The sequence below is a fragment of the Ranitomeya variabilis genome, chromosome 1 (assembly GCF_051348905.1).
Source record: "Ranitomeya variabilis isolate aRanVar5 chromosome 1, aRanVar5.hap1, whole genome shotgun sequence".
NCBI lineage: Eukaryota > Metazoa > Chordata > Amphibia > Anura > Dendrobatidae > Ranitomeya > Ranitomeya variabilis.
Genome location: NC_135232.1, coordinates 388800851 through 388825010, shown reverse-complemented (window position 1 = coordinate 388825010; position 24160 = coordinate 388800851). Strand labels below are relative to the sequence as shown.

General features: G+C 39.1%; 1 protein-coding gene across 2 annotated transcripts in view; it reads left to right on the top strand.

Annotated features, from left to right (window-relative positions):
• MAMDC2 (MAM domain containing 2) overlaps positions 1-24160 on the top strand; it is a 188703-nt gene that overhangs the window by 96123 nt on the left and 68420 nt on the right. For both annotated transcript variants that reach the window (XM_077249066.1, XM_077249067.1), the window contains exons 3-8: positions 2722-2990; positions 3738-3822; positions 7249-7386; positions 10407-10663; positions 12609-12702; positions 17110-17256. In XM_077249066.1, coding sequence (XP_077105181.1) covers positions 2722-2990; positions 3738-3822; positions 7249-7386; positions 10407-10663; positions 12609-12702; positions 17110-17256 — 990 coding nt within the window. The remainder of the gene's footprint in view (positions 1-2721; positions 2991-3737; positions 3823-7248; positions 7387-10406; positions 10664-12608; positions 12703-17109; positions 17257-24160) is intronic.

Below are 24160 nucleotides of genomic sequence, written 5' to 3'. Positions count from 1 at the left end.
TATTATCTTCTAACCCATGGATAAGTGTTAACTTGTTTTCACTGGATAACACCTTTAAAAAAAATTAGGACATTCTTTTTAAATAAATGGGATATCTGTACAATACTGAACATTAAAGCAGTATATATATTTATGGCACATGCACATGTGAGGCCACCTGTCTACACAATCCTACGCAGTTGAATATGGCAACCAGGAATCCTCACATTAGGCATGTGATTTTCGGGTTTTCCACATAGATGTAGGTCCCAGAGGTAAGACTGACATCTATCATTGATGTCCATGTTGGGAATACCCTTTTGTTATTCAGGCCAGATTAGAGTGCTAGTAGATAAGACAGCAGCCCCAAATCATGATCTCTGCAAGTATAACAGTGCATGCAAATGTATTAATGCAAATTATGCATAACTCAGGAATAGTCTATATACATTTAATTAAATGTATTGTTTACACCCATATAAAATATATATGGCCAGATGCTTGTAGACAACAGTGCATGTAGGTCGCATAGGTAGTCACATTTCATATTAGTAAACAATATATGGACTGTGATCTGTGGGGACAACCTGCTACATTTATACATGCATACAAGCCACACTATCTCTTCAAGAGGGCAACTGGCTCATAATGTATGTGCTGACACTAGGAACCCATTATCCACCTCCTCATACCGTAGAGCTTTTATATTAATTTAGCCTATTTTATTTTGTTTTCCCAGATGAAATTACTAGAAAAAAACTATTCCTTCTAGCATGAAGAAGACCTTGTCATCATGTGTTGGTACCAATGTGCTTTATACTGTAACTTTGTTAATCATTCTACTTATTTTGTACCTATATTATCAGAAACATTGTTACAAGTTTTGTTCCTCTGGCGTGCCCACTGTAAAAATCATAAAATAAGCTTTACTCATTCCACATAAGGTCCAGCTTTGCCTTTTTGCTGCTGCCTTGGTCTTTGAGAGGCTGCATGTCAGATGCAACAGACTGTCGCTCTGCATCTGGCTGCAGAAGGTTTCTGCATTTGGCATTACAGACACCTCCTTAATCCTTCTGACTTTTGGACCTAGTGGCAACCTCTCTCTGACTCTAGTTGACACACCTAGACCTGGGGATTTATAAATCCCCAGTCTGCTGCAGAGAGTCGCCGGTGATATTCACATTTTCCCCTGTGAAGGCTTGGAGCTATAGCAGTTGGCTAACTTCCTCTCTGGAGCTGTTTGAGGATGTTTGGTGTTACCTCTCTGAGTCTGCTCAAGCTAAGTTCATTCCCCTTGTCTGTCTACCCTTTTGTCTTTAGTTTACAGTGGGGGTTTACCAGTGCTCATCCTCTCCCCCTCCTTATCCAGGGCCTAGCTCTAGGGAGATACATGGCTTAGGTTTCCTGCTCGGCGATTGGTGAGGAACCAATTTAGGGATAGTAGGGCAGGTAGGGTGTTCTCAGATCTGCCTAGGGGGTCTCAACTCATCCTTTCCCTAGTGACTGGGCTTCCTTCCCCTCATCCCTTTGTGTTGCACTTAGTCTTCCTGCACTGTGCGTGACACTGCACTGGTGAAGTCCTGACCAGGTCTGTGGAGTTGGAATTGCAGTTGTGGAGTCAGAGTCTGTGTCCATTTTGGTGGAGCCGGAGTCGGTATAAAATGGATAGGATCTGACTCCTAAAATATATAATAAATTGTGTTCAGTAGTTATGAAATGTTCTATAAATGTCTGTTCTATTCCTGATCTAAGGATCTCGGCTTTCAGTTGAAATGAACCAGTGCTGCACTTTATGTACATGCTCAGTAGTGAGGCAGTGCTGTTGTGTCGGAGTCGGGAGTCAATAGGTGAACAAAGCTATTTTTGTTATTTTTCTGGAAAGCCAGAGGAAATTAAAAAATATATAGATGTTTCCAGTCACGGAGACATTTTCTGTTCTTGTTTCTAAAATTTTAAATGAAAAAAAATAAAAAAATAAAATGCATGTGACATCTAATGGAGAAAAACTCTTTTTAGCTGTAATTATCATGTAAGTGGTTTTACTTCCGGATACTTTTATTCAATTATAGGTATAATACTGAATTTGTTTAGTCTTCTCAAAAATAGAAATAATGAAAGAGTGCAAGATAAAATTACCAGCCTAGAGTTTCAATTGTAAGTCTACATGTATCTTTGTAAGCTGCTTTGGTTTAGTTTGTTCAACAGATCATACTGTAGATTCACATGGTAACCATTGCTATATAATGCTTTAAATGCGTCTGTTACATTCCACTTCCTCTCAAAAATGGCCCCAAAAAAGGTACAAAGTCTTTAACATGTTAACATTTTTCAGCTGGATTCATAGGTCACTTGTTCTCATACACAGGAATGTTTTTCATCAAGTGTACTGGATCCATTTGTGGTCCATGATTCATTTTTTTTGGTCCTTGTGTCATCTGTTATTCTTGCTCGAGAAAATATAACAGATGGTCGTTTCCATAGTGTCTCCTATCAACCAGTCAGTGATAAAAGGACATGGTATCCATATGCTGTCCTCTTTTTTGCAGACCCATTTAATTAAATGAGCGAGTTTGGTTGAGTTTGGTTCTTTTTAGCCTTTGACCCCTTGGAGAATCGACAAAATTAATCCCACAGGTTTGTCCTTTTCAGCTCTAAAAATACATACTAAATTATGTATAGTATAGAAAGTATCCTCATCATATCGTGATCTCAAATAGTGAGTTGTGTTTCTTTCATTTTCAGGTCACTATGTTTCATTGGATACAACTCGCGGAATTCAAGGACAGACGGCTGTTCTTCTCAGTCCTGATCTCCAGCCTGATGAATGGAGCTGTCTTAGACTGGTTTATCAAATTACTGGACTAAAGTTCTCCCCTAATCCCAGTATGTTAAATGTTTTTGTCAGGCCTGAAGGAGAGAGCTTTGATAATCTTCTATGGTCAAGCCAGGAACAGTCAGATGGCTGGCTAATAGCAAGTATGGACTTAAGAAACTCAACAAAAAAGTACAAGGTAAACAATTATTATAGGTTTTTATAACTTTACATTTATTGAGAGAAATGCGTACATTAGATACAATTAAATAAACTATATACAAACATTTGTGTATAGACTTATAGTTAACTTAAATTTCACTTTAGTATATTCTCAAAATATTGTGCCTAGAGCTTCAAGACAGTAACAGTAAAGAACAATTCACACAACCGTATTAAAAAATGTGTCAGATTTTCATTCAGAAAGAACAGACTATTGTTCCTTTGCATTGTCATCCTTGTGGCATTGGTTTTTGTATATTAGCAGTAAATATAGTTTACAAAACCAAATACAGAGTGTAATGTTTTTATTTTTATATTTATTTTTATTTTTTTATTCTTTTTATTTTTATGTTAAAGAATCGCAATGTATCTGTTAAAATCGGATGCTATATGGTTGCTCTGTATGGGATTCAATGTTTTTTTGCGCATTTGTAGACGAGCCTCATCCGAAATCAGTAAGAAACTACTGCATGCAGGGATACGGACCGTCATCTGAACAGCCCAACAGAATAACATAAAATACAGTCATGTGAACTTACCCTAAGGAATTAGATTTACCCGCGGTGGCATTCCTTCATCTGCCCTTCTCCATGGTGCTCACCAAGATGTGCCTTTAGAACTGTGCCAGTATGAAATAACGTTAGCAGTATTGCACTTTTTATCTTTGGGGAAAAACATCTTCCATTCTAGGCATAAAGTGATTTTTTTTTAAATTCTGTTGTAGATCTTATTGGAAGGAATTCTTGGAGCTGATGAAAAAAGCAGCATAGCAATTTATGAGTTAAAAATGACCACTGGATATTGCATTGGTAAGTATGAAAATGTAAAAAGATTAAATCAGCTGTCATTTGCCTGGAAAGAGGCGGGCTCAGCCCCGGAGCCTGCATGAAAGAGAGGGATACGACCTATGATACACCTATATGTCATAGGAGGTGAAGGGGTTAAAATCATAGTTTCCAATACATTGCCTCCTTTTTCATCATATGATGTATTCGGCAGCGCAGTGAAAGATCCATCCTCCTTGTTTTTCCTTTCCTTTGTATGTATTCTGGATCTGTAGCAGCCGATCTACTGATTTTTCTTTGGTGTTGTGGTACACAACCCTGCCAAGTGAGCTCATCCCGGCACCTATCGTTCTCCTAGTCTCTATCTCGGTAAGATCCTATTTTGCACTATTGTCTTCCAGTTTTCTCCTGACTGAAAAATAAAAAAAATTGTGTGGCTCAGATTATGGTTATACAAGCCATTTTTTTTTTTTTTACAAAGTTCTGAATTTTCTTTAAAGGAAATCTGTCACCAGGTTTTTGCCACTTAATCTGAGAGCAACATAATGAAGAGACAGAGAACCTGATGCAATGTAATCACTTTATAGGCTGTTTGCTATAGTCGTGATATAATCATTACTTTATCAGCAGGATATTATCACTAGAGGGCTAGTAGTCCAGGTAATTAAATCACTCCCCCACCACTGATTGGCAGCTTTTTGCCTAAACACATTATACACAAAAAGCAGCCAATCAGTGATGTGGGCGGGGCTATACAGAGTTCAGCATTCAGAAAACTCTGATATCTGTAGCAAATAAAATAGTGATTTTATCAAATCTGCAGCAAGCAGCTCAGTAAGTGACACTGGAATCAGGGTCTTTCCCCCAACATCATGCTGATCTCAGATGGAGCAGCAAAAACCAGGTGACAGATTTCCTTTTACCACTAAAATATGAAGAAACACTAGAATTTTAACATTACTATAATCATAGTGCAATCATAGGCAATGTATTGGAAACTACGGTTTTAACCCCTTCACCACCTATGACATATAGGTGTGTCATAGGTCGTGTCCCTCTCTTTCACAGAATATTTTGATCGCACTACACCATTAAAAGATTTTTGAAAAGTGGTGGAATAGTGGTTTTTTTCACCATTTCACCCAGCTCATTTCTTACCCATTTTAAGTACTACATATGTTAAAATGAATGGAGTCATAGTCGATGAAAAAAAATCTAAATGGCTCTTGGAAGATTTGGAAGAAAAACCAAAAGTGCAAAAATGGAAATTGAAAGTCATTAATGTGTTAAACATTAAGTTGCAAAAGGCTTAATTTAGATGCCAGTGATTTTTCTTGTACGCAAAAAAACGATCTGATTTTCATTAGTGTATTCATTTTTACCATCAGTGTTTTATCAGTGATTTTCTCATAAAAAAATATAAATTTTTAAAGCGACAGCGCATGGATGGCAGTGTTGACCCATAGACTTGAATGGGTAATTTTGATCCATGACCAAATAAAAAACTATATGTCTATGCTATTTTTTTGCGTACACACGGTACACAAAAATCCACAGGTTGCAATGGTATATGCTCTATCTGTGAAAAGCAATGATAGAATACAGGTACTTCTCACAAAATTATAATATCATCAAAAAGTTAATTTATTTCAGTTCTTCAGTACAAAAAGTGAAACTCATACATTATATAGAGTCATTACAAACAGAGTGTTCTATTTGTATGTGTTTATTTTTGTTAATGTTGATGATTATGGCTTACAGCCAATGAAAACCCAAAAGTCATTATCTCACTAAATTAGAATAATTAAAATAATTAACAAAAAAAACACCTGCAAAGGCTTCCAAAATGTCTGAAAAGGCCCCTTAGTCTGTTTCAGTAAGCTCCACAATCATGGGCAAGACTGCTGACTTGACAGATGTCCAGAAGGCAGTCACTGACACACTCCACAAGGAGGGTAAGCCACAAAAGGTCATTGCTAAAGAAGCTGGCTGTTCACAGAGTGCTGTATCCTAGCGTATTAATGGAAAGTTGAGTGGAAGAAAAAGATGCACAAGCAACCGGGATCACCACAGCCTTGAAAGGATTGTTATGGAAAGGCCATTCCAAAATTTGGGGGAGATTCACAAGGAGTGGACTGCTGCTGGAGTCATTGCTTCAAGAGCCACCACACACAGATGTATCAGGACATGGGCTACAAGTGTCGCATTCCTTGTGTCAAGCCTCATGACCAATAGACAACGCCAGAAGCGTCTTACCTGGGCCATTGAGAAAAAGAACTGGACTGTTGCTCAGTGGTCCAAGGTGTTGTTTTTAGATGAAAGTAAATTTAGCATTTCAATTGGAAATCAAGGTCCCAGAGTCTGGAGGAAGAGTGGAGAGGCACACAATCCAAAGTCAGCACAGCCGTCTACCAGGAAATTTTAGAGCACTTGATGCTTCCCTCTGCTGACAAGCTTTTTGGAGGTGGAAATTTCATTCTCCAGCAGAACTTGGCACCTGTCCACACTGCCAAAAGTACCAATACCTGGTTTAAAAACAACAGTATCACTGTGCTTGATTGGCCAGCAAACTTGCCTAACCTTAACCCCATAGAGACTCTATGGGGTATTGTCAAGAGGAAGATGAGAGACACCAGACCCAACAATGCAGACGAGCTGAAGGTTGCTATCAAAGCAACCTGGGCTTCCATAACACCTCAGCAGTGCCACAGGCTGATCGCCTTCATTCCTCGCCGCTTTGATGCAGTAATTGATGCAAAATGAGCCCCGACCAAGTATTGAGTGCATTTACTGAACATACATTTCAGTAGGCCAACATTTCGGATTTGAAGATCATTTTTCAAGCTGGTGTTATAAAGTATTCTAATTTACTGAGATAATGACTTTTGGTTTTTCATTGGCTGTAAGCCATAATCATCAACATTAACAGAAATAAACACTTGAAATAGATCACTCTGTTTGTAATGACTATATAATATATGAGTTTTACTTTTTGTATTGAAGAAGTGAAATAAATTAACTTTTTGATGATATTCTAATTTTGTGAGAAGCACTTGTAAGTTCAAGAAAAATGGACTATTGAATGAGGCTTCATATTAAGAATTCTGCATTTTTTTTGTTCATGTGTATAATGTAAAAGAAAATGTAAAGGCCAGTATATCCACTGTAGCAACACAACTGGGGAAAGGAGAGCTAAGGAATAATAAACCTATAATAAATTACATGGTTATAATTCAGCCTTTCATATTCTTGCCACAGAAAACAAAGTAATAGTTTGGAGGCACTGCGATATTTTATTACATACAAAGTAATAGTTTGTCTGGACACTCAAGGATCATTGTTTTTTCCAAATATCCATAAAGAGAATGCCTCCTATGATGAATCGCATCATATTAATTATGATCTATGTATGTAATTATCAACATTTTGACTTCTTTTATATCGTTGCAGAGTGTGATTTTGAAGAAAACCATCTCTGTGGCTACGTAAACAGCTGGAACCCAAATGTAAACTGGTTTGTTGGAGGAGGCAACATCAGAAATGCTCAGGCTGTTATGCCTAGAGACCACACACTTGGCACTGACTTTGGTAAGTATAATATCTTATGTACCCTACAAAAATGCCACACCTTATAAATAGCTAAAATATATACGGTAATTTATTAGATTATTTAAAAGCATATCATAAGACATGCAGTTGGAAAAAAAAGTATTTAGTCTGCCACCAATTGTGCAAGTTCTACCACTTAAAAAGATGAGAGAGGCCTGTAATTGACATCATAGGTAGACCACAACTATGAGAGTCAAAATGAGAAAACAAATCCAGAAAATCACCTTGTCTGATTTGGCAAGATTTATTTTGCAAATTATGGTGGAAAATAAGTATTTGGTCACCTCAAAACATGGGAGATTTCTGGCTCACACAGACCTGTAACTTCTTCTTTAAGAGGCTCCTCTGTCCTCCACTCATTATCTGTAGTAATGGCACCTGTTTGAGCTTGTTTTCAGTATAAAAGACACCTGTCCACAATTTCAAACAGTCATACTCCAAACTCCACTATGGTGGAAACCAAATAGCTGTCGAGGGACACCAGAAACAAAATTGTAGCCCTGCACCACGCTGGGAAGGCTGAATCTGCAATAGGCAAGCAGCTTGGTGTGATGAACTCAACTGTGGGAGCAATAATAAGAAAATGGAAGACATACAAGACCACTGATAATCTCCCTCAATGTGGGGCTACACGCAAGATCTCTCAGTGGGGTTAACATGATCACAAGAACGATAAGCAAAAATCCAAGAACCACACGCGGGGACCTAGTGAATAACCTGAATAGAGCTGAGACCACAGTAACAAAGGCTACCATCAGTAACACATTACACCGCCAGGGACTTAGATCCTGCAGTGACAGACATGTCCTCCTGCTTAAGCCAGTACATGTTCGGGCCCATCTGAAGTTTGCTAGAGAGTATTTGGATTATCCAGAAGAGTATTGGGAGAATGTCATATGGTCTGATGAAACCAAAGTAGAACTGTTTGGTAGAAACAAAACTTGTCGTGTTTGGAGGAGGTAGAATGCTCAGTTGCAGCCAAAGAACACCATACATACTGTGAAACATGGGGGTGGCAACATCATGCTTTGGGGCTGTTTCTCTACAAAGGGACCAGTACAACTGATCCATGTGCATGAAAGAATGAATGGGGCCATGTATCGTGAGATTTTGAGTGCAAACTTCCTTCCATCAGCAAGATGAAACATGGATGGGTCTTTCAGCATGATAATGATCCCAAGCACACCGCCAGGACAACGAAGGAGTGGCTTTGTAAGAAGCATATGAAGGTCCTGGAGTGGCCTAGCCAGTCTCCAGATCTCAACCCCATAGAAAACCTTTGGAGGGAGTTGAAAGTCCATGTTGCCAAGCGACAGGAGGAATGGGCCAACATATCACCAACAGTGTGTGCCAACCTTGTGAACCTACAGAAAACGTTTGACCTCTGTCATTGCCAAAAAAGGATATATAACAAAATATTGAGATGAACTTTTGTTAATGACCAAATATATATTTTCCATCATAATTTGAAAAACAAATCTTGCCAAATCAGACAAGGTGATTTTCTGGATTTGTTTTCTCATTTTTACTCTCATAGTTGTGGTCTACCTATGATGTCAATTACAGGCCTCGCTCATCTTTTTAAGTGGGAGAACTTGCACAATTGGTGGTTGATAGTGATGAGCGAGTGTGCTCGTTACTCGAGTTTTCCAAGCATGCTCGGGTGTTCTCCGAGTATCTTGGGTGTGCTCGTAGATTATGTTTGTCTCCCCGCAGCTGCATGATTTCTGGCTGTTAGACAGTCTGAACACATGTAGGGATTGCCTGTTTGTTAGGGAAATCCCACATGTATATCAGGGTGTATTAATAATATACATGATAAAAAAAATCTTAAATTAAAAATGACACAACATTCAATTAATTTAATAGACCAGATGTATATCTGTTACATGGGAAAAAATTATTCTAAAACAAAAGTGCGAGTGTATAAATTCTCTCATAGTAAGTGATACACACTAAAATGTAACTACCAAGTAGGAATATAACAAACCATACCTACAGCTCTGGCAAAAATTAAGAGACCACTGCAAAATGTTCAGTTTGTCTGATTTTTCTCTTTATAGGTATATTTTTGAGTAAAATGTAAATTGCTCTTTTATTCTATTAACTTCCGACAACATGTCTCCGAATTTCCAAGCAATAATTTTTGTAATTTTTTTCTGACAAAGAAAAATGGTCAAAATTCTTTAGAGAAAACAGGGCTTTCAGACCTCAAATAATGCAAAGAAATCGAGTTTATAATCATTTAGAAACAACAATACTAATGTTTTAACTCAGGAAGAATTCAGAAATCAATATTTTGTGGAATAACCATGATTTTTAATCACCGCTTTCATGCGTCTTGGCATGCTTTCCACCAGGTTTCACACTGCTTCTGGCGCAAAAATGTAAGCAGTTCTTCTTTGTTTGATGGCTTGTGACTCTCCATCATCCTCTTGATTACATTCCAGAGGTTTTCAATTGGGTTCAGGTCTGGAGATTGGACTGCCCATGACAGGGTTTTGATGTGGTGGTCTCTTAATTTTTGCCAGGGCTATATATGGAAAACATTCATGTAAGTAAAAAGCGCAAGTGCTAAGGAACTGCTATATATAGATAATGCAGTGTTACAAAAGCATGTTAGATCATGTCCAATAACAGATAAATAGTAGGATGGCAGATAGATAATTTACCCAAAAATCTCTGGTTACCTATGCCCAAAGCGCGTTTCTCTCATTGGCTTCCTCAGGGGAATATGATTTGAAATAATCTAATAAATTACATATTTTAACTGTCTATAAGGTGTGGCATTTTTGTAGGGTATATACTTAATTTCTGTTGCACGCACTAAGTATTGGATATTGTGTAAGTTGGTGTTCTAAGGATAATATACAGTATTGTTACATAAAGTAAGAAGTTGTTCTTGGGGATCATACAGATACTCATGCTGATCATGCTATAAATAGACAATAAAAAAATGATATGCCACCTTTCCCAATCTCTCTTTTTTAATTTAACAGGACACTATATGTATGTTGACTCTGTTTATGCCAAGCAGTTCCAAGAAGTAGCACAGTTGGTGTCTCCTATGATTGTTACTCCCATATCCGGCTGCCTTTCCTTTTATTACCAGCTTCATCGTGAAAGTAGCAATATTTTTATGGTCTATACTAGAGACTTACATGGATCCTATGAGGAAATCTGGAAAATGAATGATGTGAGACAAGGAGAATGGAACCTGGCTGAGGTTGATTTAAATGCATTATACCCATTAGAGGTAGGTTTATTTGATACAGTATCTCACAAAAGTGAGTACACCTCTCACACTTTTGTAAGAATTTTATTATATATTTTCATGGGACAACACTGAAGATATGACAGTTTGATACAATGTAAAATAGTCAGTGTACAGCTTGTATAACTGTGTAAATTTGATGTGGCCTCTGAGCTCAACATACAGCCATTAATGTGTAAACCACTGGCAACAAAAGTGAGTACACCCCTAAGTGAAAATGGTCAAATTGTGCCCAATTAGCTATTTTCCCTCCCCGATGTCATGTGATTCGTTAGTGTTACAAGGTCTCAGGTGTGAATGGAGAGCAGGTGTGTTAAAATTGGTGTTATTGCTTTCACACTTTCTCATACTTGTCACTGGAAGTTCAACATGGCACCTCCTGGCAGAACTCGCTGAGGATCTGAAATATAGAATTGTGGCTCTACATTATGAAGGCCTAGGCTATGATGAAGATTGCCAGCACCATGAAACTGAGCTGCAGCATGGTGGCCAAAACCATACAGTGGTTTAACAAGACAGGTTCCACTGAAAACTGTCCTCCACCAAAGAAGTTGAGTGCACGTGCTCAGTGTCATATCCAGAGGTTGTCTATTGAAAATAGACGTATGAGTGCTGCCAGCATAGCTGCAGAGGTTAAAGGAGTGAGGGTCAGCCTGTCCTTGCCCAGACCATACACAGCGCACTGCATCAAATTGGTTTGCTTGGCTATCATACCAGAAGGAAGCGTCTTCTAAAGATGATGCACAAGAAAGCCCCCAAACAGTTGGCTGAAGACAAGCACACTAAAGACATGGATTACTGGATCATGTCCTGTGGTTTGATGAGAGCAAGATAAACTTACTTGGATTAGATAGTGTCAAGTGTGTGTGGCACAAAACCAGGTGATGAGTACAAAGACAAGTGTGTTTTCTCTATTGTTACGCATGGTGGTGGGAGTGTCGCGGTTTGGGGCTGCATGAGTACTGCTGTTTGTGGGAAGCTACAGTTCAATGAGGGAACCATGAATACCAACACGTACTGTGACAAACTGAAGCAGAGGATGATCCCCTCAGTTCGGAAAGTGGGGCGCAGGGCAGTATTACAACATGATAACGACCCCAAACACACCTAAAAGACGACCACTGCCTTGCTAAAGAAACTGAGGGTAAAAGTCCTGGACTGGCACAGCATGTCTCCAGACCTAAACATTATTGAACATCTGTGGGGCATCCTCAAATGGATAAGGCACTGCTTGAAAATAATGGAAGCCACGCAAAATATTGACAATTTGGGCACATTTTGGCAATTTTCACATAGAGGTGTACGCACTTTTGTTGCCAGCGGTGCAGACATTAATGACTGTGTGAATTATTTAGAGGGCACACCAAATTTACACTGTTAGACAAGCTGTACACTGACTACTTTACATTATATCAGAGTGTCATATCTTCAGTGTTGTCCCATGAAAATATATAAAAAAAAATATTTACAAAAATGCAAGGGGTATACTCCCTTTTGTGGGATACTGTATATGTGTAGTAGATTTTATGATGTAATCCCTTCATCTTTCCTTGTTTTAATATTAGGTTAGTTTCCTTTTAAGCACATAACCAACTCTGACAATCATTGAAGGTCTGAACACCACTGTCCAAGGATAAGGTCCTCCATTCAGAAGTTTGAAATGAGTAGCCACTGCAGAAGGACCCAACACATGATAGTAATTTGATTCCGATGAGCACCATCTAATTTATAGTTTCCCCTTGAGTATAGCTGAAAATGAAACACATGGTGCTGAGTTTCCCATAGATTACACCTATCCTCAGGGGTTTACAGTAGCAGGACAGCCTGTGTTCAGATTAGTGCCTGACCAATAGAGATTGTCCAAAGATGACAACCCTTTAAAATGTCATTTCTGTCCCAAAATTAAAATGTTGTTTCCATATTTCAGATTGTCTTTGAAGTTGCATTCAATGGCATCCAAGCAGGTTATGTGGCTGTGGATGATATTTCATTTTCTGCTGAATACTGCACTGAAGAAAGAGGTATGGGTTACCTATGTCTGTCTACCTATTTATGGCTCAGTTTTTGACTACAGAATGTTACTTTCTGCATTTTTCTCATATCTAAAATGTACCATTAGAAGATGATCTAGTCCAAGTATGACATAAATTTACTGTCTAAATTCCTTACAGACAGCGGAGGAGACAGAGTTTTCCATATAGGCATGTGGTATAATTATCAAATGAAGTAACAATTACAATGACTTATCCACCTATAAAAATTTTCAAGAAACATACATTAAAAATAATTTAATAAGTTTTTTTCTTAATCAATTTTTCAAGCCTTAGTAACATAAATTCGGAGATTTCTACATCCACTATTCCTTGGGGTTGCCCTGTCCAAATCGTTAAGTCTGCGTTCACTCTATGTGACTGCAGACTTAGGAATCCCCCCAGTGATCGCACTGTGCGCTGCAGGGATTTGCCAGTTTCTGAGCAGGGACTGGGGGGTAAGTATGAGTTATACATACTCCAGGCCAGGGCCCGGCCAGTGGGCGCAGCCTTGCGTCCATACACTAGTCTACAAGTCTATTGAGTGAGGCCATGCCCAGCTGTCGGGTTCTGGCCGGGAGAATGTATATACAGTAACTTATATATACCCTCCAGTCCTAGCTTAGAAACCGGTGGATCCCCATAGTGCACAGACTGGGGGGATTCATAAGTCTACAGTCACACAGAGTGAATGCAGACTTAACGATTTGAGCTGGACAACCCCTTTAAGCTAAATTCTATGTAGAGATATTACACACAGTATTAGAGTTGATCAAATTACCCTGGTCAGGCAGAAGCTCTGCGAAACGCCTCCTACCTGCTCTTCTTTCATTACTCGTGACATGCAACGCACCCAAGGCAACATGCCGGGCTAGGCTAATCAGAGGAGGAGCTGGGGAGGCCGGAATGTTGGAGGCTGTTCTCATGGCTCCCGCATGGATTAGGCTCTTATGAATCGATTCGCTCATTTCTAAACATTAGACTGATATATGGCTTTGGACAAAGTCCTGGCAACAAGAATGAATTGGATAATTGCACACATAATAAATTAATTATTTAATTAGGTGAAAAAAGGTTTATATTACAAAATGAGATACTTCTTGTATATTTTGACCGTAGAGTGCTATGATAAGAGCATCCCATAGTAACATGCCTTTCATCATAAAGAAATCGCAAACCTTCCAGATGTAAGCTATGCATGTCTGCTGGCCGGTTAGGAATGGAAGAGTGGTGGCCGCTCTCAGGGTCGCGTGCACTGCGTGATATATGCCTCCATAACAGAGATTATGTCATCAGGCCAGGAGGGATAGCTTATGTAACTGTGTACTGTATACAATATCTAGACAGTCTGTTGCATTTTCAAAAAACTTTTTTTTCAAGGCTTATTCGGTTTTGGCAAATAGTTTTACATTTGGCATACAAACTAACTGATCTCATTGTTAGGTCATGTGGACCGCCAAGTTCTTTCCATCACAACCTAGTACAGTCAAGGACACAAATGCAATCTATAATAGATCTGTCTTCACTGTAAAAGGTTCAAAGAACATTTTCCCCTGAAATGCTAAAAAAAATCACCACATACCTGTTTTTTCACCCAAAATCAGAGTAGAAGCTTAAAGGGTTTTTCCCATACTCATATTGTAAATGTGTATTGTTGAATAGTGTTTGTACATACAAGGAATTTTGCAATTTACTGCTTATTAAAGTTTTAATCTGTTCTTGAGATATGAACACTTTTCTGTGTTTTGTTGCCTTGGAGACCGATTACCCCTGCTAGACATTGGAACATGTGTAGTGCTTACAAGTAGTGAATAGTGACTCGTTACTCGAGTTTTCCAAGCATGCTCGGGTGTTCTCCAAGTATTTTAGGCGTCCTTGTAGATTATGTTGGTGTCCCTGCAGCTGCATGATTTGTGGCTGTTAGACATCCTGAACACATGCATGGATTGCCTGTTAGTTAGGGAATCCTCACATGTATTCAGGCTGTCTAGCAGCTGCAAATCATGCAGCTGCGGGGACTCAAACAATCTACGAGCACACCCAAAATACTCGGAAAACACCTGAGCATGCTCGGAAAACTCGAGTAAGGAGCACACTCGCTCATCACTACTTACAAGCCCTTCCCTAATGATATAGTAAGCAATGTTTTTAAGAAGACAAGAATAGCTGGAGTGCGCTGTTACTTCCTATTACCTGCCAACTTCAGCGCAGTGCTTACAAGCCAGATAGCAGTGGTCGGTCTCCTAGGCAACAAGCTGTAAAGAAAACTGTTAATATCTCAATTACAGACACAAAGGTTAATAAGCAGCAAATCGCAAAATTCACTTAGTATTACAATGAATATCCAACAATATTATGAAGATTGAAATAACCCTTTAATGATCCTAGTTTCAGTAGGATAAATCAGCCCAATTCTCTTGCATGAGAGAATATATGACAGTGTGAGCAAGCCCCAAGAGTGTGACCTCTTGTCATTAACATTCTGCCAGTACTATAGGTGCTGTAACTTCATTGCCCTCTCTTCCCGTGCCATGGTTTAGTGGTTTGCGTGCACTGAACTGAAAACCTACCTCTCTGGTATGTGAATTGCCAGACAGTAGAGCACGAGTAGAGATGCATACCTTGCCCCATGTCCTGTAATCCATCTCGGTGTCTCTTCTTCTATAGGGATGGCTTACTGAGAGCAAAATGGAGAAAAATACTGACTGCATTAATTAATGGAAGACAGATAAAACTAATCTTTCTTTATTTTGTCATGTTTGAAATAGTGCAGAGGAATTAGGAATAGTTTTTAAGATGTAGCATAAAACTTATAATGAGACAAATCACTTAAAGGGTTTGTCCCGTTATTTAATATTGATGTTTTTTTCAGGGTAGTCCATCTCTGATCAGGGGGGGCTCAACACATGGTACCCCTACAATCAGCTGCTGTTTGCTCCGAAAGCCACTGGATGTAAACACATGGCGCATATCTGCAGCTCTTTTCAATGTGTAGTGACCGCTACCAAGTACTGCAGAATTGGTTCTCTTCTTTTGATAGGAGCTGCGCTGTAGTACCCGGCAGTTGCCACTACACAATGAATTCAGCTGCACTTTGCAGTTCATTCCATGAGTTTACATCCGCTTCTGCTGGAACAAATAGCAGCTGATTACTGGTGGTGTTAGAAACCCATAGATCCATTGTTGATTACCTATCCTAAGGATAAGTTATTAATATTATTTGACAGGATAACCCCTTTAATATTATTTCCTGATGAGATGCACACCAGAGAGCTTATTAATCTAAAGACAGAAGCTCAGGGAGAGTCTGACAAACATTAACCCTGTAATAGGAATGAAGTGTATAGTCTATAAGTCATGCTCACCACTTCCAAGCATAATCCTATGCTTGAAAAATTGATAAGTAGTGCATATAAAAATCTGGCTGTTGTAAACTATCTAGATAAACAGCAATATATTGTATTCAATCCCCATGACATATGTCTGGTGTCATTGAAAAAGCAGATGAATGTTGAAAATATTAATTCCTGATCTCGTATTGCATTTACTTTCCCTTTGATATTTATTCTTTGTAAAATATGAAAGTAACTAGGAACATGTGGAATGACATCAACACCTTTATCTGCCTGTTTTGTTCTTTAAAATATAACTGTAGTTTCAACAGACTTTGCATAAATCAATAGTTTAGGTGAACAAACAAGAAAGTTTGTAATATATCTTATCAGAAAAATTGGCTTGCTTTCCCAATTATAAAACCACTTCACTCCCCCTGGCTTTTGAAATTGTCTGCTACTCAGAAAAGAACAGCCCAAATCTGTCTTGCTCAGAGAAGATGGACTGCTTGCTCACCATGGTTTAACATGACAAAGCCCATTATACTATATGGAGGGGGGAGGAAGAGAGAGGAGCAAGGAGAGAAAACAAGCAGAGGAAGGTACAGAAAAATAATGCTGAGCCTTCTAATAAGTCTTTTACCTCACACAGAGCTGGATTCATATCTACACTGATCACAGCTGCTATATACAGTAGTTTCCTCAATGCTGCTGCTTGTCTCTTGAGTTCTAAGAATGGAATGAACAGCAGAAATCCTGAGTACAGTGCTGTGTATGTGAGATCTCATAGCAGCTAGGCTCCACCCACAAGCCTAGAGTAGATTGCAAATTAGAGATTGAGTCTGCAGAAAGGGAATACTGGTGAGAATGCCAGAAACAAATCACGTAATGCACAGAAATAGTGTTATTTTTATTTATTGTAGTCACACCGGGCAGTTTGTTCTGAAAAGATGCTTGAAAGTACGGATACCCTTTAGGACTGCAACAACAGCTGTGTTCTGAATAAAGAATGACACTATATGCGTTTTTTTACAACATTCCTTCTGAGATCTAATGTATTTTATAGGGGCAGTATTCAATCCAGAAGAAGCTGGCTGTGACTTTGAGACTGATCTCTGCAAGTTTCATCAAGACGATAAAGACAGTTTTGGCTGGAGCCGGGTAAAAGTGAAGCCCAATATCTATAGAATGGGAGACCATACCACCGGAATGGGTACATTATGAAAAACCCGTTCAGCGAGTATCGTGATCTATTTACTGTGTTTCTTTGTGACTAGTTTTCATCGTGAGTTATGCCTCAATAAAATAGTGTCATGGTCTATGTATAGCTATTATGCTAAAGTTTAATACTATTTGACACCATGATGTACAATGTTGTGTTTTATGCCTGTGCTATCCACAGTGGGAGTCTGTCCGTGACTGACACCCTGGCTCCTGCTGTAATGACTGATGAGAGATGCCTCTGATCCACTCTGTTTAATACCTTAAGTGACATAATTAATACCAACAGTTAGGCTTAACAAAAGGTGGGGGCTTCCTTTGTCAATGGCAAACACATCTGCCATAGGTAACTGCCTATCCTGCCATTTCATGCTTTGGAATACTAAGTACAAAATATTATATAAGTGTAAAGCTATTGCAGACTTAAATTTCTCGATCAATCCAAAAGATTACTAAGCTTGAACCCTGAATATTTAAGAAATTAAAAGCGATTTTTTCTTTCTTAGAATATCCATGTGTGCTGAATTATTGGGAAACTATTAGTGTGCAGAATTGTTATGCAACTAAATCTCAGTTATTTATTTTCATATGTTAAAGTGAGAATATTAACCAAACAACTCACAATGTACAAAAATACATTTGATATAAAAAAAATCAGTGACCCATATAGCCACCCTTCTTCTCAATAATAGTCATAAGCCTTCCATTCATGGAGCTAATTTCTTAATCTGTTAACGATCAACTTTTTGGACAGCACCAACCACAGCCTCCCAGACACTATTCAGAGAGGTGTACTGTTCTCCTTCACTGTAAGGGTATGTGCACACGTCAGGATTTCTTGCAGAAATTTCCTGAAGAAAACCGGAAATTTTCTGCAAGAAATTCCCATTTATTTTTGCGTTTTTTTCCCGTTTTTTTCGTGTTTTTTTAGCATTTTGCAAGCGTAATTAGCTTGCAGAATGCTAAAGTTTTCCAAGGGATCTGTAGCATCGCTTGGAAAACTGACTGACAGGTTGGTCACACTTGTCAAACATACTGTTTGACAAGTGTGACCAACTTTTTATTATAGATGCTGCTTATGCAGCATCAATAGTAAAAAGATATCATGTTAAAAATAATAAAAAAATTAAAAAATGGTTATACTCACCCTCTGCAGACAGCCGATCTCCTCAGCGGCGTCCGTTCCTATAGATGGTGTGTGCAGGACCTTCGATGACGTCGCGGTCACGTGAGCGGTCACATGAGCGGTCACGCGACCAATCACAAGACAGCAACGTCATTGCAGGTCCTTCACCACACCATCTATAGAAACGGAAGTGGCAGCATGCAGCGCAGGAGGCGGGAACACTTCGGGGGGCCATCGAAGGTGAGTATATCACTATTTTTTATTTTAATTCTTTTTTTTTGACCAATTATATGGTGTCCAGTCCGTGGAGGAGAGTCTCCTCTCCTCCACCCTGGGTACCAACCGCACATAATCCGCTTACTTCCCGCATGGTGTGCACAGCCCCGTGCGGGAAGTAATCAGATCAATGCATTCCTAGGTGTGCGGATCCCCGCAATTCCGCAAATTTAATGAACATTTGCACAAGAAATGCGGAATACACTTAAAATAATGGGAGGCATATGTAAGCGTTTTTTTCGCGTTTTTATAGCGAAAAAACACGAAAAAAACACGAAAAATACTGAACGTGTGCACATGGCCTTAATCTCCCATTTTTAGAAGGGCACACAAGTATTCAACAGAGTTTAAGACAAGTGAGGGAGAGGACAAGTCATTATTCTTTCATCTACAAAGCCTTTACTGGCAGCCAAGCAGTGGAGACTTCAATGCATTTAATGGAGCATTGTCCTGCTAATAAACAAGGTTTTTTTGATGGTTGTGTGATCACGCCCCAATATCTTAGCAATTTCAAGAGTGCTGCATCACAATTTTTGATTTTTCAGAGAGTTAAATCTTTTCTTGGTCCATTTTGTCTGAAGAAAACAAGCTGTCTAGTAATTCTGCACATGTTGATAAACTGGTGTTGTATCCTTTGGTCGCACCCTTCCTGATTACATGAATACACATCACCTGATCTGCTTCATTCAATAAGTATTCAAGTCTATACAGCTTGGAGTTGGAATACAGTGGGGGAAATAAGTACTTGATCCCTTGCTGATTTTGTAAGTTTAGAATATCAAAAATAAGATCTAGAAAATCACATTGTATAAATTATATAAATTTATTTGCATTTTGCAGTGAGAAATAAGTAGTTGATCCCTCTGGCAAACAAGACAATACTTGGTGGTAAAACCCTTGTTGGCAAGCACAGCAGTCAGACTTTTTTGTAGTCGATGATGAGGTTTCTGCACATATCAGGAGAAATTTTGGTCCACTCCTCTTTGCAGATCATTTCTAAATCATTCAGATTTTGAGATTGTTGCTTGGAAACTCGGAGCTTCAACTCCCTCCATAAGTTTTCTGGCTAGGCCACTCCATGACCTTAATGTGCTTCTTTTTGAGTCACTCCTTTGTTGCCTTGGCTGTATGTTTTGGGTCATTGTCTTGCTGGAAGACCTAGCTACAACCCATTTTTAATGTCCTGGCGGAGGGAAGGAGGTTGTCACTCAGGATTTTACGGTACATGGCTCCAGCCATCCTCCCATTTATGTGGTGAAGTAGTCCTGTGCCCTTAGCAGAGAAACACCCCCAAATTATAATGTTTCCACCTCCATTCTTGACAGTGGGGACGGTGTTCTTTGGGTCACAGGCAGCATGTCTCTTCCTCCAAAAGCGGCAAGTTAAGTTAATGCCAAAGACCTAAATTTTTGTCTCATCTGACCACAGCACCTTCTTCCAATCTAAGCCTTTACGGCGTAATGTGTTACCAATGGTTTTCTTGGTGACTGTGACCCCAGCTGCCTTGAGATCGTTAAGAAGTTCCCCTCAGGTAGTTTTAGGCTGATCTCTCATCTTCCTCATGATCAAGGATACCCCACAAGGTTAAATTTTGCATGGTGCCCCAGATCGATGACAATTGACAGTCATTTTGTATGTCTTCCATTTTCTTACTATTGCACCAACAGTTGTCTCCTTCTCACCCAGCATCTTATTTATGGCTTTGTAGCCCATTCCAGCTTTGTGCAGGTCTATGATCTTGTCCCTGACATCCTTATAAAGCCCTTTGGTCTTGCCCATGTTGTAGAGGTTAGAGTCTGACTGATTAATTGAGTCTGTGGACAGGGGTCTTTTATAAAGGTGACTATGTAAGACCACTGTCTTTAATGCAGGTAATGAGTTGATTAGGAGCGTCTAACTGGTATGTAGGAGCCAGAATTCTTAATGGTTGGTAGGGGATCAAATACTTATTTCTCACTGCAAAATGCAAATAAATATATATAATTTATACAATGTGATTTTCTGGATTTTATTTTTGTTATCCAATCTCTTAATGTTAAAATTAACCTACCCTTAAAATTATAGACTGTTCATGTGTTTGTCAGCGGGCTAACTTACAAAATCAGCAAGGGATCAATACTTATTTCCCCTACTGCATATGCTTAACAATTATTATATGGATAAAATACTCAGTAGCCTAATAATTCTTCACACAGTATATATATATATATATATATATATATATATATATATATATATATATATATATATATATATATATATATATATATATATATATACACACACACACACAGCTCTGGCAAAAATTAAGAGACCACTGCAAAATTTTCAGTTTGTATGATTTTTCTCTTTATAGGTATATTTTTGAGTAAAATGTAAATTGTTCTTTTATTCTATAAACTACTGACAACATGTCTCCGAAGTTCCAAGCAATAAATTTTGTATTTATTTTCTGAAAATGAGAAATGGTCAAAATAACCAAAAAAATGCATTGCTTGCAGACCTCAAATAATGCAAAAAAACAAGTTCATAATCATTTAGAAACAACAATACTAATTTTTAACTAAGGAAGAGTTCAGAAATCAATATTTTGTGGCTTTCATGCTTTCCAGCAGTCTTTCACACTGCTTTTGGGTGACCTTATGCCACTCCTGGTACAAAAATGTAAGCAGTTCTTTGTTTGATGGCTTGTGACTATCCATCTTCCTCTTGATTACATTCCAGAGGTTTTAAATGGGGTTCAGATCTGGAGATTGGGCTGGCCATGACAGGGATTTGATGTGGTGATCCTTCATCCACACCTTGATTGACCTAGCTGTGTGGCATAGCGCATTGTCCTGCTGGAAAAAACAGTCCTCAGAGTGGGAGAACATTGCCTGAGCAGAAGGAATCAACTGTTTTTCCAGGATAACCTTGTATGCGGCTTGATTCATACGTCCTTCGCAAAGATTAACCTGTCCAAATTCCAGCCTGGCTGAAGCATCCCCAAATCATCACCGATACTGCACCAAATTTCACAAAGGGTGCAAGACACTGTGGCTTGTACGCCTCTCCAGGTCTCCATGTAACCACTAGACGACCAGGTGTTGGATTATCTTACTCCAGTCCTCTAGGGTCCAATCATTATGGTCTTTGGCAAACTTCAGCCTGGCTCTCCTTTGCTTCTCATTGATGAAAGGCTTTTTTCTAGCTTTACATGGCTTGAGTCCTGCCTCTTGTTACGAACTGTTCTTGCCGTGCACTTCATCCCTGCTGCCATTTGCCATTCCTTTTGTAGGTCACTTGATGTCATCCTGTGGTTGCTGAGTGACATTCGAATAAGATGACTGTCATCCCGGTCAGTGGAGAGTCGTTTTCGGCCTCTGCAGGTCTGTAGCTTTGTTGTCCCCAATGTCTGCTGCTTGACCTGGCTGTAATGGACTGCCGTTTAAGAAATTTTAAGGATAGAGGCAACATGACGCTCACTGTGTACCTCTGCTAGTAAAACTAGAATTAAGCCCTTCTTTTCCTCACTCAAGACTTTTCTTTTCAACTCCTTTGGCATGGCTAAAAGTTATTTTTTCATTCCTATTACTTTTGGGATATTACTAGCACTTGTTTTTCCATCCAGCTTGTCCTTTTACAGAGAGGATTGTGAACACCACAGCAGGGTTTTTTATACTTTCCTTCATTAAATAAGATTTGGTTCAGGTGATCACCTAGTCAGAAGCACATTAAGTAGAATGAGGTGTACTCTGGTTGGAATTCAACTGACACTGGAATGGAATGGTTGTCAGACATGTAGAGAAGCTGATTTTTATACAACTGTACAGTGGTCTCTTAATTTTTGCCATAGCTGTATATATATATACAGTACAGACCAAAAGTTTGGACACACCTTCTCATATAAAGATTTTTCTGTATTTTCATGACTATGAAAATTGTACATTCACACTGAAGGCATCAAAACTATGAATGAACACATGTGGAATTATATACTTAACAAAAAAGTGAGAAACACCTGAAAATATGTCTTATATTCTAGGTTCTTAAAAAATAGTCACCTTTTGCTTTGATGACTGTTTTGCACACTCTTGGCATTCTCTTGATGAGCTTCAAGAGGTAGTCACCGGGAATGGTTTTCACTTCACAGGTGTGCCTTGTCAGGTTTAATAAGTGGGATTTTTTGCCATATAAATGGGGTTGGGAACATCAGTTGTGTTGTGCAGAAGTCTGGTGGATACACAGCTGATAGTCCTACTGAATAGACTGTTAGAATTTGTATTATGGCAAGAAAAAAGCTAAGTAAAGAAAAAAGAGTGGCCATCATTACTTTAAGAAATGAAGGTCAGTCAGTCAGAAAAATTGGGAAAACTTTGAAAGTGTCCCCAAGTGCAGTGGCAAAAACCATCAAGCGCTACAAAGAAACTGGCTCACATGAGGGCCGCCCCAGGAAAGGAAGACCAAGAGTCACCTCTGCTTCTGAGGATAACTTTATCCAAGTCTCCAGCCTCAGAAATCGCAGGTTAACAGCAGCTCAGATTAGAGACCAGGTCAATGCCACACAGAGTTCTAGCAGCAGACATATCTCTACAACAACTGTTAAGAGGAGACTTTGTGCAGCAGGCCTTCATAGTAAAATAGCAGAAAAGGTGAACGGATGGACTCTACATGCCTGGTTCCCACCGTGAAGCATGGAGGAGGAGGTGTGATGGTGTGGGGGTGCTTTGCTGGTGACACTGTTGGGGATTTATTCAAAATTGAAGGCATACTGAACCGGCATGGCTGCCACAGCATCTTGCAGCGGCATGCTATTCCATCCGGTTTGCGTTTAGTTGGACAATCATTTATTTTTCAACAGGACAATGACCCCAAACACACCTCCAGGCTGTGTAAGGGCTATTTGTCCAAGAAGGAGAGTGATGGGGTGCTACGCCAGATGACCTGGCCTCCACAGTCACCAGACCTGAACCCAATCGAGATGGTTTGGGGTGAGCTGGACCGCAGAGTGAAGGCAAAAGGGCCAACAAGTGCTAAGCATCTCTGGGAACTCCTTCAAGATTGTTGGAAGACCATTCCCGGTAACTACCTCTTGAAGCTAATCAAGAGAATGCCAAGAGTGTGCAAAGCAGTCATCAAAGTAAAAGGTGGCTACTTTGAAGAACCTAGAATATAAGACATAATTTCAGTTGTTTCACACTTTTTTGTTAAGTATATAATTCCACATGTGTTAATTCATAGTTTTGATGCCTTCAGTGTGAATGTACAATTTTCATAGTCATGAAAATACAGAAAAATCTTTAAATGAGAGGGTGAGTCCAAACTTTTGGTCTGTACTGTGTATATATATATATTACAAAAAAGACCAATGGAAAAGAAAACCTAATCTTTAAACACTCAGTCTCACATATGTGGTTATTGATATTTGTCTCTGTGCTCCAAAACTGAATTACCGTATTTTCCGGCGTACAAGACGACTTTTTAACCCCTGAAAATCTTCTTAAAAGTCGGGGGT